Here is a 15,693-nt window from a genome sequence, read left to right on the forward strand (position 1 = left end):
ATAAGAATAATTGGACTGCCTGAAAATTGTGACCAAAAAAAAGGACCTTGACACAATAATGCAAGAAATAATCCCAAGAAAATTGTTCTGGAGTGATAGAACATGAGGGGAAGTAGAAATAGAAAAAACCCACCGATCACCACCTCAAAGAGATCCTTTGTGGAAAACACATAGGAATATTATTGCCAAATTTTGAAAGACCCAGAACAAAGGGAATATTTTGCAAAAAAACAAGAATAAAACAATTCAGATACATTGGAGCTATAATTAGAATTATATAGGATTTATCAGCATTCACAATAAAAGACCACAAGTCCTGCAATCATATCTACTGACAATCAAAAGAACTAGGCCTGTGGTCAAAAATATCACATCCAGCAAATTTACATATAATATTGAATGAGAAAAAAATGGACATTCAATGAATTTGCATATTTTCAGGACTTTCTCTCAACCAAACAGGAACTTAAGAGAAAATTTAACATATAACAGCCAAGATCAAAGGTCATTTTCAAGGAACTCAATATGGATAAATTGTTTTTTTTCCAGAACTATGAGCTCTCTTCCACCTGCTAATACTTCGATGTCTATTCTTCCTCTGCATATCATTTGTATAACATAATTACTATTTTACCTTAACTCTTCCCCAATCTTTCTTTTGAACTATCGTATAGTTCTGAAAACCTACTCATACTAGGAATGGGTTAAATAGACAGCACTATATATATACTATGAAGAGTATAGCATCCTCCAAAATCTATAAAGAAATAAGGAGGAGAGGGATGAGCGGATAGTAAAGCAAAGGATGAGGGAAGAAGAAAATGGAGGTGGAGGGAGGTTAAGTAACAGTAAGGCAAGTTAGAGGTAGAATTAAAGCAAAAGGTCAGCAGGGATAGCAAAGATATGCATAAGTCTATGTAGGGGATTATGTGTGTGTAAGTATGTGTGTATGTGTGTGTAGCTACATGTATATATATACATATATATATATATATATATATATATATATATATATATATATATAAAGAGATCCTTTCTTAACTATATTGCCTGCTTGGGGTGGTGATGGGGAGTAAAGAGACAAAAAAGAATAAAGAATAAAAGGTGCACAGCAGAAAACAAAAGAACAATTAACAAGGAAACAAAGAAAAGATGTACACAGGAATAGAATTTCTTCTACTAAAACACATACTTTCTTGAATTGGTATTTCTTATCATATATCTTGAATCCTCTCTGATATTTTGCTGGGCACATGACAATGTTCCCTTTTGTTTTGTATTCCTTTTTCTTTTCTTTTTTATTATTCTGATTCTTTAAATAAAATAAATTTGGGGAAAAAATGAGAAATCATGGTTTAAACTGAACTTTCCTTAAAATAAGTAGCATTTCTCTAAATCCAAAAGCAAATATTATCAGCTGGATGGAAATAAGCTAGAAGCCTTCCCAACAGTATCAAGGATGAAGTAAGAATAGCCATAATAAACCTACATAAATAATTACCATATGCACATATTACAAATGTACAAATCTGGCATGAATAGGTAGAAAGAGAAATTGCATTTGAAAGAATTGTAGACAATAAAGTCCTTAGGCAATTACCTGTCCAGACAAACTCAAGAACTATATGAAAACAACTGCAAAACACTTTTTTACACAAAGAACATCAAACCTAAATAACTGGAGAAATATTTATTACTCACAGGTAGGCTGAGTCAATATGATAAAAATGACAGTTCTACCTAAATTAACTTACTTATTCAGTGCCATGCCAATCAAAGTAACAAAACATTTTGTACAGCTATAAAAAATAATGACAGTTCTCCTGGAAGACAAACGATCAAGAATATCAAAGGAATCAATGGAAAAAATGCAAAGGAAGGTGGCCAAGCAGTAGCAGATCTAAAACTGTATTGCAAAGTGATGATCATCAAAACAATAGGGTGTTGGCTAAGAAATAGACTGGTGGTTCAGTGGAATAGATTAGATTCACAATAAATAGTAATAAATGATCATGGAAATCTAATGTTTGATAAACAGAAAGATCCAAACTTTTGGAACAAGTTTTCATTATTTAACAAAAATTTCTGGGAAAACTGGAAAGGAGGTTGGCAGAAACTAGGTATAGACCAACATCTTATGTTGTATACCAAGATAAGGTCAAGATGGGTACATGGTATAGACATAGAGAGTGATATCATAAGCAAAACGGGGGACATGAAATAGCTTAGCTGTCATCTTTATGAAGAAGAGAGGAATTTATGACCAAACAAGAGATAGCATTACAGGAAGTAAAATGAAGAACTTTGATTATAATAAATCAAAAGGCATTTTCAGGAACAAAAATAACAAAGCCAAGATTAAAAGAAGAGCAAGAAATGAGGAAAATTGAATGAGAATTTTCTCTGATAAAAGCCTCATTTCTCAAATGTATAGAGAACTGAGTTAAATTTATAAGGTTATGAGTCATTCTCCAATTTCAAATGGTGTAAGGATGTGAACAAGCAGTTGTCAGATGAAGTGATCAAAATTCTTTTTGGTCAGATGAAAAAAATGCTCCAAATGACTAAATATCATAGAAATGCAAATTAAAACAACTTTGAGATATCATCTCATAACTATAAGATCAGATAATATGACAGAACAATAAAATGATAAATGTTGGAGGGAGTCATGGAAAAACTAGGACACGTATACTGCTGGCAGACTTGTGAAGAGACTAATATTCTAGAGAACAATTTGGAACAATCCATAAAATGTTGCATGTTCGTTGACCTAGCAATAACTCTACTAGGTTTCTATCCCAAAGAGATCAAAGAAAAAGATCTTATATGTATAAAAATATTTTGAAGTGGCAAAGGATTGGAAATTGAGGAGAGGCCCCAATGATTTGGGGAAATGCTGAACAAGTTAGAGTATATGAACAGAGTAGTTTCAGAGAACCCTGAGAAGACTTCTATGAATTGATGCAAAGTGAAGTGTGAGCAGAGCCAGGAAAACATTGTACATAGTAGTAGCAATATGTTTCAGTGATCAGTGTGAATGACTTGGCTCCTCTCAGCAAAACAATGATCCAATACAATTCCAAAGGACTCATGAAAAATACCCTTCCAGACAAAGAACTAATGAAGCCAGAATGCAAATCGATCAACGCATATGATTTTTTTTTGTCATTCTTCTTGCATTTTTTTTTGCAATGGGGCTAACATGTTTTCTATGATTACATATATATAATCTATAGAAAATTGCTCGCTTTCTCAAGAAAGACAAAAAGAAAGGAAGGAGAGAAATTTTGGAACTCAAAACTTTTAAAAAGCCAGTTAAATAATTTTTACATATCATTGATAATAAAATTTAAAAACAATTGAAACAATAAATAAAACCAGATAAAAATTAAATGGATTGTCTCAATGATAGGCTCCAAAGTATTCAAATCAACATTTTTTTGTGGTAGCAAAGAAGTAGAAATGTAGTACATACCAGTCAACTGGGGTATGGTTTCACACGCTTTGACCTTGAATAAAATCAAGTATTTCTATGTCACAAGAAATGAGGAGTATTTAAAATTCTTAACGATGTAAGAAAACTGATATAGATTAATTCAGAGTGATATCAAAATTAAAATTATATACATGATGATAAAAAAGGAAAAATGGATGTGAAAATGGGACAAAATGAGCCTAACAAGTACAACCAATCTTAGTTTCAAAGCATAATTTAGATTGCAGAGGTGGGGGACTACTAATATGGCATATTAAATATACTGGAAGACATAATTGATATTTTAATATTTTTCAACCTTTTTATATTTAATTTTTTTTTTTTGCTGCAACAGATGGCTTACTCAAGAGAGGAAAGAAAATATATAACCAAAAAAAGGCATCACAAAAGATACATCAAAAATTAGATTTTTTTAATTAAGAACTGTTGAGTTCTAACATTGGGGGTCTCCAACCCAATACTTTCTGTAGCTCACTTGTAGAATATTTTAATAATGGGATATTTTTCCATAGGTGGATTGAGTTGAGTGACCTCTGAGGTTCCTTCCAACTCTTGAGATTCTGTGATTTTATTCATATGCATTGTATTTGGGTGGAAGATGAACAAATGTTCATTTTATTAAATAATTCATGAAAATGTTTTTTCAGCAACAACAATGACTAATTTCACAAATTCATCCAGCCTATATTAAGCCTCTATGTGGTGTTAGACCATATGCTGGGTTCTAGGAATACAAAGTCAAAGGTAAAACTATCTCAGCACTCAGGGAGCTTACATTTTGCTGGGGACAAGGTGGTGAACACAATTTTCATGTGTAAATACAGCAACTCCCCCAAGTCATAGTGCCATTTTAAGCTATTAATGCCTAAAAAGTGAGCTTAAAACACTGGACCATCTCTTGTAAGAAAGAGTTAGAAAATTAAAGAACCAACCAATTTCTCAGGTGTATGCCATATCAGTGGTCCCCTATCTCTGTGATGAAGGAAGGAAGATCCTTTTTTTAACTCATCTCTGGGACTATGATTGGTTATACCAAAGTAGTCAGGTTCATTGTATTCTAGTTCTTCCTAAGCTTTAATTGCATAAAATGGCATTAAGACTTCTGGGATACCCTGCACAGAAACTGGAGGAAAGACAAAGTCCTAGCAATAGGAGGGTTGAGAATGGCTGGCCATCGGAGGGAGCAGGCTTGTGACACTAAGGAATGGAGCTAAGGCAGGGGTTTCCCCCAGGAAAGGGGCAATCTGTACTGAGGTACGCCAAGGAATGTCAATACTGGAACCAGCAAGCAGTCAAGTGTGGCCAAAAACTGAAAATCCCCTAGAAGGGGAGGGATAGACATCAACGTTGGAAGATGGACTGGAAGCAGGTTGAAAAGAACTTTAAATCAAAAGAGGAGGAGGCTGTATTTGTGACCCTACACAGATAGGAATCCATTGAGGATTCTGAACAGTAGAATGACATGGTCTGATTAAGCTTTTAGGAAAAATCACGTTGGCAGCTGTGTGGATACAGGATTGGATAGAGAAGAAGCAGGAAGACCGATGGGGATGCCATTGAAATAGTCCAAGTGACACATTCGAGTACTGGTTGATGGAAGAATTACTGTAGAGATAGATGTGGCAAGCCCTCAACACTAACTGGATGGAGGGGCAAGCAGCAAGACAGGGTCAGAGATACTGGGAGGCTGTGATCTTGTGTGTATGAAAGCATGGCGCTATCACCAGAGCTGGATTAGTTTAGATTTAGAAAAGGCAGAGGGACCTTAGATCCCAGGTATTCCAAGCAGTTCTTTTGTTTAGTAAACTGAGGCCCAAAGAGAAAGTCACTTAATAGTTAAAAAAAAATAATAGAATCAGGAGTTGAATATAGATGGATCTCCAGATACCAAATCCAGTGTTTTCCCCATTGTACCAAATGGTGAACCTGAGAGATCTGAAGAACATCTAGATGGAGGTGTGTAGCAGGCAGACCTGTGGGTGATATGGTGCTAGATTGCAGAGAAAGGATTCAATTCAGATGAAGCATCCAGACCCTTTTCTACCCAAAGAAGATCAGTTTTTTAAGAAAAATTTGACCACCGAGAATTTGATGGGAAGTTTTGGAGAAGAAAGGGAGGATGTCCTGGTTCCTAGGTTCAGATACACAATATTCCTATAGTGTATATAGTATATAGTAGTAACTCTATAGAATCTACCTTATTCCTGCATGAAAACCCTGTGGAGGAGCTCCAGAACAAAACATGGCCAAGTCAGGGCATGAGGAGGGTCGGTAGCCCCCATCACTTAACACTCTCCAGTAACATAGTTCTTTTCTATATAGTTCTCTCCCATGAGCTTTCGACTGTCTTCCCTCACCTCACCAACAAAACCCAAAATAAGCCAAACTTAAAACACACACTCACACACACAAACACATATTTAGCAGGAGTCGCAGATATTTCCAGATTCAAGAAAACATTTTCTCCCCTTGAAAAGTCTTAAACTAATTCTATCAGTAAACACAAGAGTGCTCAGAAGGAGAGGAGCCTATCTTTAACACCTGCAAAAAAAAAAAAAAGCTGCCTTTGGTCTTTGCAGACTTCAAGGGAAAAAATTAAGCTTTTTCCAAGTTTTTTGGTTGTTGCTAATATTCTTAAACTTGTATATGGCATCACATGAGTGTACATTTACATGTACTCCTTTTTATAAATATAAATATGTTAGGCTATGGATGCTGATGTGAGTCTAGTGAGAATAATAGACAGAAAACCATATAGATTTAGAGGTGGCTGAGACTAGTCGATTGATCAAATTGATCAAAAACCAACTATATTCTATGGATGGACAAATATAAGATCTGGTAAATGACAGAGACGAGAGAGAGAGAGAGAGAGAGAGAGAGAGAGAGAGAGAGAGAGAGAGAGAGAGAGAGAGAGAGAAATCAGTCTGAAGTGCATTTTGTGTATTTTGAAGGTGGGGCCAGAGCACTATTGCCAGGCCCTTCAGATCAAAGCCAATCTGAAATTTTGTCCCCAGTTGCAGTCAGTTTGTCTCGAAATTCAGTGTCTTCTCTATTATTGAGGTAGACAGCTGTCTAGTCAATGTAAATTTTATTGTAAAACTGTTTAATAGAATCCTCTCTGATGAGAGGACAAACACACTTGAGACACTAATGGAGGGGCTGAATTTGATAACTGGAGACAAAGGGGCCTGTCAGCCTGAACATCGGTTATTGTTTCCCGGAGAAAGGTGGGCAAGGAAACAACCGCTGGCGAATGAACAGAACTCCTTCTCGCTTGGTTTCCAGGTTGGGCCGGCGCCTGCCTCCTCCCGAAGGAGGGAAGGACCACCGATGGGTTGCGAGTCATTCGAAGCTGTTATTTTGTTCTCCATTAGGGAGGGGCCCCCGCTTTGATATTTCCATTCTCCTCCTTTACCGCCTCTTCAGCTTTCAATCCCAGCCTTATAATTCCCTTCTCTTGACATTCAGAACGCTGTGCTAACAATTCCATGAGCATTCATAAAGGGCTGACTATGTGCGAGGCACTGTGCTAAATGAATAATAAGAAACAAGGGGTAAAGACAAGCTGTGTCCCTCACAGAACTCACCATTTACTGAAAATGATTGTGTATGAACAAGATGTGCACCCGCAAGCACACAATAAATGGAAGTAAACTCACAGGGAAGGCAGCAGAGAATTTTGGAGCTGGGAGAATTTCAGCTGAATTTAGTGACAGGGATGGAGAACATTCTAAGTTTGGGGGACAACCAATGGAAGTTCATGGAGCATCTCCTTCAGAGAAGAGCCAGGAGGTCAGGGTCTCAGGAATGAGGAATAAATGGAGGAAGGAAATAAAAAAGAGTAAGATTTCAGAGAGCTCTAAAGCTCTAAGGCTCTAAAGCCAAATATGGGTGCTTATAAGTATATACAAAGTAGAAAATACTAATTTTACTAATAGAGAAAAAACTAATTTACTAATAGAGAGTAATAGAAAATTATTGGTTTGGGGAGGGCACTAAAAGTGGAGGAAATTGGGCAAGGAACTTGCAGGAGGGGAGCTGTCACACAGGAGCTAGATATTGGAGGTGGGAGAGCTGAGGAAGGAGCACGTTCTAGGCTTGGGGCCAGAGATGGAATGGGACGGATGGCAGACAGTGCAAGGCCATTCTGGCCAGAGCGTGGCTAGGAGAAGAGACTGCTCTTCTTAGTGATTCCCTACCTGTTCACCCCTCCCTGCCAGTTCTAGGACCTAATTCGGTACTATTAATTTTTAAATAGCTAATACCACTTGGGGGAGCATTGTGTAATAGATAAAGGGCCAGTCTCAGAGTCAGGAAGACCTGGGTCCTCTCATTCATCCCTTCAGGGGGAGGGTGGCAGTCCCTGACCTGGGTCTGGAAAAGAAGCATTTTAAACCAAATTCATTTAAGATGAATTGAATTTCAGAGATGAGAGAGTGTGGGAACGGGGGTCAATCTAATAGGTATTATTGAATGAAAGATGCTTTGGGGAAAGAAAGGATCATAATATACATGGAACATCAAAACAATTTGTCTACATGGAAAAGGCACTAAATGAACATTGCGGTACTTTTGGATAGCGCTGCATGGATTTTTCTTTATTAGCTTATAGATAATTGTATTAGCTCATTGTGCATAGGAGTCAAGTTGAATGCATTTCTATTCCACGACTTCTGTTGGTTACCTGATCCTTTTCTCTTGGCAAGGATTTATTCCATATCCTGGTGCTGGGGACTGGCGATACCAAGACTAGACTGACCAGACCCTATCTGGGAAAGCTTACAAGAAGTTTTCCAGCCACAGGCACCTCCACTTTAAGACAACAGATGTGGAAACGTGCGTCTGTGGGCTTTTGTACACATTCACACATACACTGTTTGCCACTTCTATGGGGAAGTGCTAAGAAACGAGGGACCTCTTACAGGAGGAGACCTCCTGAAGACCTTGAGAGGACCCTTGAAGGGAGCCAGTGAGGCTTAACGAGCACTGTCTCTAAGGAGAAAAACCATTCCAGGGCCAGGAAGCTTTCAGCAGAGGCTGGGGGCCCCCAGACGGAATGCCAAGTTGGCTGGAACGCAGAATGGAGGAAACATGACGTGACTGAAAGATATAAAAATGAATGTGGAGAAGAACTGACAAAGTTTGGACAAAGAGTGGAGGGAGAAGAGAGAAAGAAAGGTCCAAGGTGAAATCTTAAGTATATTGGCAAATGAGAGAAATGGGAGGCAGGATCTATAGGGAGATGGGGGAGCGATGGGGGGAAAGAATAGAGACCGTTCTCTTCTGGCTAATGTGGTTCTCCCAGAAAGACCCAAGCAGAGGTCATTTATTTCCTTCCAAAACCAAAATTGCAGTTGGAGGAAGCCCAGCTCCAGTGTGAGCTCCAAGGTGAGCCCCTGTCTGTCCTGTTGTGATTTCGGCTGAAATCGTCCCACTGCCAAGGGAGTCGGCTTTTAAGCATTAATCACGAGGAGAAACCCTTCTCCTAAAGCCCTCCTGTTCTGGCTCTTGCCCAGGTCACGCACTGAATTCGTCCCCCCAGTTCTTCAAATCCCCCTCCTCAGTTCTTGCCACTCTGGCATTCTGGAGTTGTAAGGGCTTCATCCTTGGTCCCAACGCGTTTCTTCTTTGGAAAGTGTGTTTAAATATTTAGGGAAGCGCAGTGGGAGCCGCTGTTCATCACAGAGGAGCCACAGAGGCCGAGATTCCCTGGGAATCGCACTGAACAGATTGATTTCTTGGGGGGAATGAGACGCTGAATGAGAGAATGTGGACATGAAATGTCCTTCAGATGTTTCTCCGGCCTTAACTACCTCGGGATCCTCGAAGATTGGCAGCAGAGGCCGGGGCAAGGGCACCAGTCGGTGCCTGTAAGCTCGGGCCTTTGGCGGGCCACGGAGTGTCCCAGACCGGGCCCTAGAGTCATCAAAGGCCATGCTCCGAGGGTCCCCTCCGTGTGACTCTGGCCCTCCCGGAGCCTCAGCTCCTCCTCAGTAAAACAAGATGCTCGGGGCTTCCTTCCATCTCTGGATCAGGGATCACGGACTCTGGGGGTGGCGAGGTGACTGACTGGCTCACCTCCAGTTCCTGTGATTCTGCCCCTGGACTGGGGGGGCGGGGGGGGGCGGTGGTAGCTCGGACCGCGGCAAGGAGCGCCTAACTTGGGTCCCTTCCTGTGCTCCCCAGAGGGGACCGAGGGGCCTGAGAGCTCCCGAGTCCCAGCTACAAGGAGCGCGGTCCCTAAGGTTTATCCTCTGGGGCTGATCCAGCTTTGCTCAATGATCCCAGTGAGAGGGCGGGGAATCTCCCTGAGGCGGCCCCGGGATCGGCGGCCACAGTGGGAACCCGGGAATGCCGAGTGCGGGGGTGCGCCCCACGTCGCGGCTGGGGCGGGCGGGGAGAAGAGGGGTCCGGCATCCAGCGCTCGCCCCGTGGGAAGGGCAGAGGCTTCTCTCCGCGGCCCCGCGCCCTCCCTCCCCGTCCCTCTGGCCCCCTGCGCCCTGCCTCCCTCCCTCCCTTTGGCCGCGTGCCTCTCCCTCCCCGTCCCTCTGGCCCCGCGCCCTCCCTCCCCGTCCCTCTGGCCCCGCGGCCCCGCGCCCTCCCTCCCCGTCCCTCTGGCCCCGCGGCCCCGCGCCCTCCTCCCTCGTCCCTCTGGCCCTCGTTCGGCCCCTTCCTCTCCTCTGCCCTCCCTCGTGCCCTCCTCCTGTCCTCTGGCCCTCGCGCCTCCCTCCTCCCGTCCCTCTGGCTCCCTGACGGCCGGGCCTCCTCCCGTCCTCTGGCCCCGCGGGCCTGGCCCTCCCCGTCCCTCTGGCCTCCTGCCCCTGCCCTGGGCCCCTGGCCGCCCCTCCCTCCCGTCCCTCTGCCTCAGGCCCGCAGCGCTCCTCCCTGTCCTCTGGGCCGCAGGCCCGCGCTCCGCCTCCTGGTGCCCTCCTGGCCTCAGTCCCGCCTCTCCCTCCCTGTCCTCTGGCCCCGCGCCTCTGCCCGTCTCGGCCCCTCCTGTCCCTCTGAGCCCTGGGCCTCCCGCCCTCTGGCGCCCTCCCTCGGTCCCCTCACTGGCCCCGGGTCCTCCTCCGTCCCTCTGGCCCCGCCTCCCTCCCCGTCCCTCTGGCCTGCGCCCTCCCTCCGCCGTCCTCTGGGCAGCCGCAAGGCCCGGCCGGGCTCCTCCTCCCCGTCCCTCTGGGCCCGCGGCCCTGGGCCTCCTCCGTCCCCTGGCTCTCTGCGGCCTCGAGCCTCCCCTCCTCAGTCCCTCGGCCCGCCTCCCCCCGTCCCTCTGGCCCGCGGCCCCTCCCTCCGTCAACCTCTGGCCGCCTCCCTCATCTCTGGCCGGGCCGCCCCTCCCTGCCCGTGCGCCTCTGCGCCTTGCCTCCTCGGCGCGGCCTGCAAGTCCCTCTGGCCCGGCAAGGGCCCCTCTCCCTCCCCGTCCTCTGGCCCCTGCGCGCAAGGCCTCCCTCGTCCCTCTGGCCCGCGCATCCTCGTCCCTCTGGCTGCCGGCTCCCTCCCCGTCCCTCTGGGCCGCCCTGTGGCCTCAGGCTCTCCTCCCCGTCCCTCGGCCCCGGGCCCATTCCTCCCTCAGTCCCTCTGGGCCCTGCATAGGCCGCGCCCATCCATCCCTGCCGTCGCCTCTGCCCCTGCCTCCTCCGCTCCCCGTCCTCTGAGGCCCCTCCACCCGGCCCTGCAGCCGTCCTCCCTCCCCGTCCTCTGGCTCTGCGCGCCCGCAGTCTCCTCCCGTCCCTCTGGCGCCTCATGCCCTCCTCCCTGTCCTCTGGCCCTGCGCCTGGCCTCCTGCCCTCTGGCCCTGGCGGCCTCTCGCCCGTCCCTGCCTCTGAGCGTCCCGGGCCCGCTCCCTCCCCGCCCTCTGGCCCCTGTGCCCTCCCTCTCCTCGTCCTCTGCGCCCCTGCGGCCTCAGCTGCCTCCCCTCACCCCGTGCCCTCTGGCGCCTGAGGGGCAGTGGAACCCTCCTCCCGTCCGAGCTCTGCGGCCAGGGCCTCCCAGATCCGATGCCTCTGGACCTGCTGCCCCTGCCTCCCGTCCTCTGTCCCCTGGCCCTGCCCTCCCATGTCCTGCGGCCCTGCGGCCCCCCCGGATCCCGCCTCTGGCCCTGTCTGCTCCTCCCTGTCCTCGGGCCCATGCGCCCGAGTCCCTCCTCTGAGAGTCCTCTAAGGCCAGCCTGCGGAACCGCTCCCTGCGTCCCCGTGAGGAGCGGGGAACATGCATGGGCCATAAAGCGCCTCCCTTACGACCATCTGGAGCTGCCGGCCTTGCCCATGCAGCCGTCCCTCTCTCGCTGGCCTTCGTGTCCGTCAGGACGGCAGGCTTGACGCTTTACTGGGCACCAGGCAGAATGATTTGCACATGGGCATGCTGCGGCCACCAGGCGGCAGTCGCTGCCTCACCGTCCCTGCGGCCAGGGCTTGTTCACAGATCCGCGGGTCTGCTTCCCAAGACCGTGTCTGCGGGGCGAGCGTCCGTGGAAGCCTGAGGGGCTCCGAGGCACCTGGAAGGAGTCTCTGCAGGATGCCACTCTGAATGTGAGAGTGGCCTGTCACCAGCTGGTCGGCAGCTGAGCACTGCTCCTAGCGGCGTGCTATGCACGGCTCCCTCGGCAGGAATCACATGCAGCTGTCCAGTGGGACCAAGTGTTGCCACAGGGCTGGCAGGAGGGGAGCTGGGGCTAAGAGCAGGCCAAAGGGCAAGAGTCCACAGTGGCTTGTTCAGGGGGCTGACCATGTGCAGAGCCAGGAGTGGGAGAAAGACTTGAGTCCCAGTGGCCTGGAGTGCACGGAGCACGTCCCTAGGGGCAGGCCCAGGCGCTCACCTGGGGCAAGGAGCCATGCAGTAGCCCTGGGGTGGCAATGGCTCCGGCCCCGGCACCCTGCCAGGCCCAGGAGCCGTCCCCGATCCCGGCGCACTGGCTCTGAGCTCCTGCATCAATCCCGCAGGCCCCATGGCTGGACAGCAGGCCTGGGGGAGGAAGTCCCTGGGGGGCAGGAGGGTCCCGGGGCGGGAGGGTCTGGGGGGCGGGCCTGGGAGGCGGGGTGGGGAGGAGGGCCCTGGGGGGGCCGGCAGGAGCCCTGGGGGGGGCCAGGAGTCCCTGGGGGGGCGGAGGGTTCCCCTGGGGGGGGGCCAGGGTCCCGGGGGGCAGGAGGGTCCTGGGCAGGGGGTCCCTGGTGGGGAGGAGGGTTCCCTGGGGGCAGGAGGTCCTGGGGCAGAGGGGGGTCCCTGGGGCAGGGACCCCCTGGGGCAGAGGGTCTCTGGGGGCAGGGAGGGTCCCCGGGGGCCAGGAGGTCCCTGGGAGGCAGGAGGTCCCGGGGGCAGGAAAGGTCCTGGGGGCGGAGGAGCTCCTGGGGCCAGTGGAGGGCCCTGGGGCAGGAGAATCCCAGGGAGGGAGGGTTCCTGGGGGCAGGAGGGTTCCTGGGGGCGGGATGGGTTTCAGGAGGGGAAAGGCGCGGAGGCCCCCTGGGGAGGGCAGGAGGCCGGGGCGTCGGCAAGGGCCTGGCGGGCAGACCCCTGGTGGGCAGGGGTCCGCGGCAGGCAGGGCCTGGCAATGGCAGTCCTGGGGGAACGGCCCGTTGGGGAAGCTTCCTGGAGGAGTTGCGAGGGCCATGTTTCGGGAGAAGGGTGAAATAAGAGGGGAAACCCTCTAGGGAGGCAAGGGCCCCGGGCCTCAAGCTGCCCGGTTCTGGGCTTACAGGCGGTCCCAGGGGAAGGCGGCATGCATGTGGCCCGGGCCGGAGGGGCGGGCCGTCCAGGCGGATCAAAGACTGCCCCTGGGAAAGGCCTGGAGAATGCCTCCCACTGGGCCGGGCTGCCAGTGCCCCTCCAGGGCTGGCAGGTAAACACTGCCCCGAGGGAAGGAGCCTGATTGATTCCCTGGGGGTCCGCCGGCCCCCGGGTCTAAAGGGCGTGGGAAACCGCCTGCGTCCGGGAGGAAAGGTGGGCAAATCTTGGGGCCCGGGGAGCCAGAAAAGTGCCCCAAAACGAGGAAAATAAGTGGAAAAGCCCTTGGGGGCCTTCCAAACCTGGGGTCCTGGCCGGGGGGAAACAAGCTGAAAAAGAGGGGGGGCAGCCCTTTTCCCCTGAGGAACATTTTAAGTCCAGCTGGTGATAAACTCGCTTCCTAGCGTCCGTTTGAGGAAGGTGGAAGCATTATGCGCATCGGGAGCCTAGTAAAGCTGCCTCCATTTATTACTGAGCACATTATATAGTAGAAGAGAATAAGCCGGCTCTTCCTATAGGAATGAAGGTTCTACCAAGGCTGGCATTGGGAATGGCCGTCAAAAGGACGGGCAGGGTTTCCTTACGCAAACACAGGGCAAAGAAATTGATTTTTTTCAAATGATGCTGGGTCCGAACCAGGAAACGGACAGGACACAGCAATGCCACCTAAGGGCCAGGGGCTTAATGTTTCAAAACAGAATGGGGTCTGCTCTCCCAAGAGTGTGTGCTGGACAAAGGGGGCACCGAGCTGTCCGATCGGACGAGGGCTCCGAAGAGCACGGACAAGGAGTTCTTCTGGACAGGACTGCCAGCTCTGAATGAGTGAGTGAGCCCCCCAAAGCTGGATTCAGCGAGCACTGATTAGGGGCTGCTATGCTACGGCTTCATGGAAGGAATAATTAGCTGTCCCAGGGCACAAGTGATTAGGGCTACAAGGGCTTGGGTAGAGAGGGAGCAGGAATGGGGCTTTAAGAGTAAAGGACAAGAGGGAGCCAAGAGACCATCAAGTGCCAGTCTTGTATTTACAGATGGAGAAACTGAGGCCAGTGGCAGAGCCCAGATTAGAAAGTGGTCCTGAGTCCAGTGACACTGGATGATGACACTGGATGACAGCTTTGTTAAGGGAGAAGAGACCCAGAGCCTCACTGAGGGACAAAGAACCAGCAGGCCTGGGTGTGGCCTGGGCCCCTTCTCCTCCCCACCCCCCAGGCACAGGAAGCCTTCCCCATCCCCCTGGTCTCTTGGCTCTAGATACAAATCCACCTGCCCCCAGGCTCTAGGACACAAGGCCTCCTGACCCCCTTGTCCTAGGATACAAGGCCCCTTGGTCCCCAGGCTGTACAAGGAAGGAAGAAGAGGAGGAGGACCAACTATCATACTCCTGACCCTCAAGATAGAAGGCCCCTGGTCCCCAGGCTGCGCCAGGGAGCATGCAGGGCGGGAACAGATGATGCACTTGCCCCCAGCAGAGGTCAGCAGGCTCCTCCGGGTTCCCAGCTCGTTCCAAGGCCCCCAGGCGGGGAACCTCCAAGGGTCTGTGAGGACCCACCGCCCGCTCGGAGGGCAGCAGCCCCAGGCCTGAGGCTTCAAATGCAGGCTCTGTTCCTAAGCCTGAGTGGGGAAGGCACCCTGCCCGAGTCCTCGTGGCCCCAACCCAGAGTAAAATTTGATGAAGACCTTGCCTGCGGCCTGCACCAAAGGTGCAGGTCTGGTACGGGTTAGGTCTTTGGGGCATGGACCCCTAGAGCTGGCCCCTCCTTCCGCGCAGGGGCCACTCTTGAGGAAACAACTTGATTAAGCCCTAAACCCTGGCCAAAGGTTGGCCATATTTGTGAGGAAGCCGGGAGCCCTAGGGACACTAGATGGCGGACACCGACTGGTACATGCGGGGCTGGGTTTGTCTTGAACAACCGGGAAAAGCTAAGCTCCATAGGTGCTATTTTGAGAAGGAAGCTCCTTCGAGGCTGCCAAGTCCTGTGCAAGTGCCATCAAAGGAGAATCTGCAAATGGGGTCCTACAGGTCTGTTTTGTTGAAGGAAGACAACAAGAAATAAGCCTTTCTTAGGCCTTCACAATCGCTTTGGGGCCGGTATTCATCCTGTTTTAGATTGAAGTGCTAGGCCTGCTTAAGGCTCCGTGTTGGGGTCTCTGGTGTTTGTGTGCCGGTGGTGAGAGCAGAAGAGAGAACAAAGGTGCTTGATAACGTTCAAGAGGAGGAATTAGAGAAGGGAGGATTTTTATCCTGTTTAGATTGAAGGGAAGAAATGAGACGAGGTGGGATAGTGGAAGTGTGGAGAGGAGAGTGGAGAGAGAGAGAGAGAGAGAGACAGAGAGAGAGACAGAGAGAGAGAGAGAGAGAGACAGAGAGAGACAGAGAGAGACAGACAGAGAGAGAATAGAGAGAATAGAGAGAAAAAGAGAGACAGAGAGAGACAGAGAGAGAGGAAAAGAGAGAAAGATAGAGACAGAGAGAT

General features: G+C 49.5%; 1 protein-coding gene across 1 annotated transcript in view; it reads right to left on the bottom strand.

The window, feature by feature from the left end:
• The window catches only part of TNNI3K (TNNI3 interacting kinase), a 285,034-nt gene that overhangs the window by 255,932 nt on the left and 13,409 nt on the right, over positions 1-15,693 (bottom strand). The window contains exons 7-9 of the mRNA XM_031968361.1: positions 13,753-13,885; positions 12,318-12,463; positions 11,896-12,024 (exon numbers count right to left, since the gene is read on the bottom strand). Coding sequence (XP_031824221.1) covers positions 11,896-12,024; positions 12,318-12,463; positions 13,753-13,885 — 408 coding nt within the window. The remainder of the gene's footprint in view (positions 1-11,895; positions 12,025-12,317; positions 12,464-13,752; positions 13,886-15,693) is intronic.

The sequence above is a fragment of the Sarcophilus harrisii genome, chromosome 4 (genome assembly GCF_902635505.1).
Source record: "Sarcophilus harrisii chromosome 4, mSarHar1.11, whole genome shotgun sequence".
In the NCBI taxonomy this organism is placed as follows: Eukaryota; Metazoa; Chordata; class Mammalia; order Dasyuromorphia; family Dasyuridae; genus Sarcophilus; species Sarcophilus harrisii.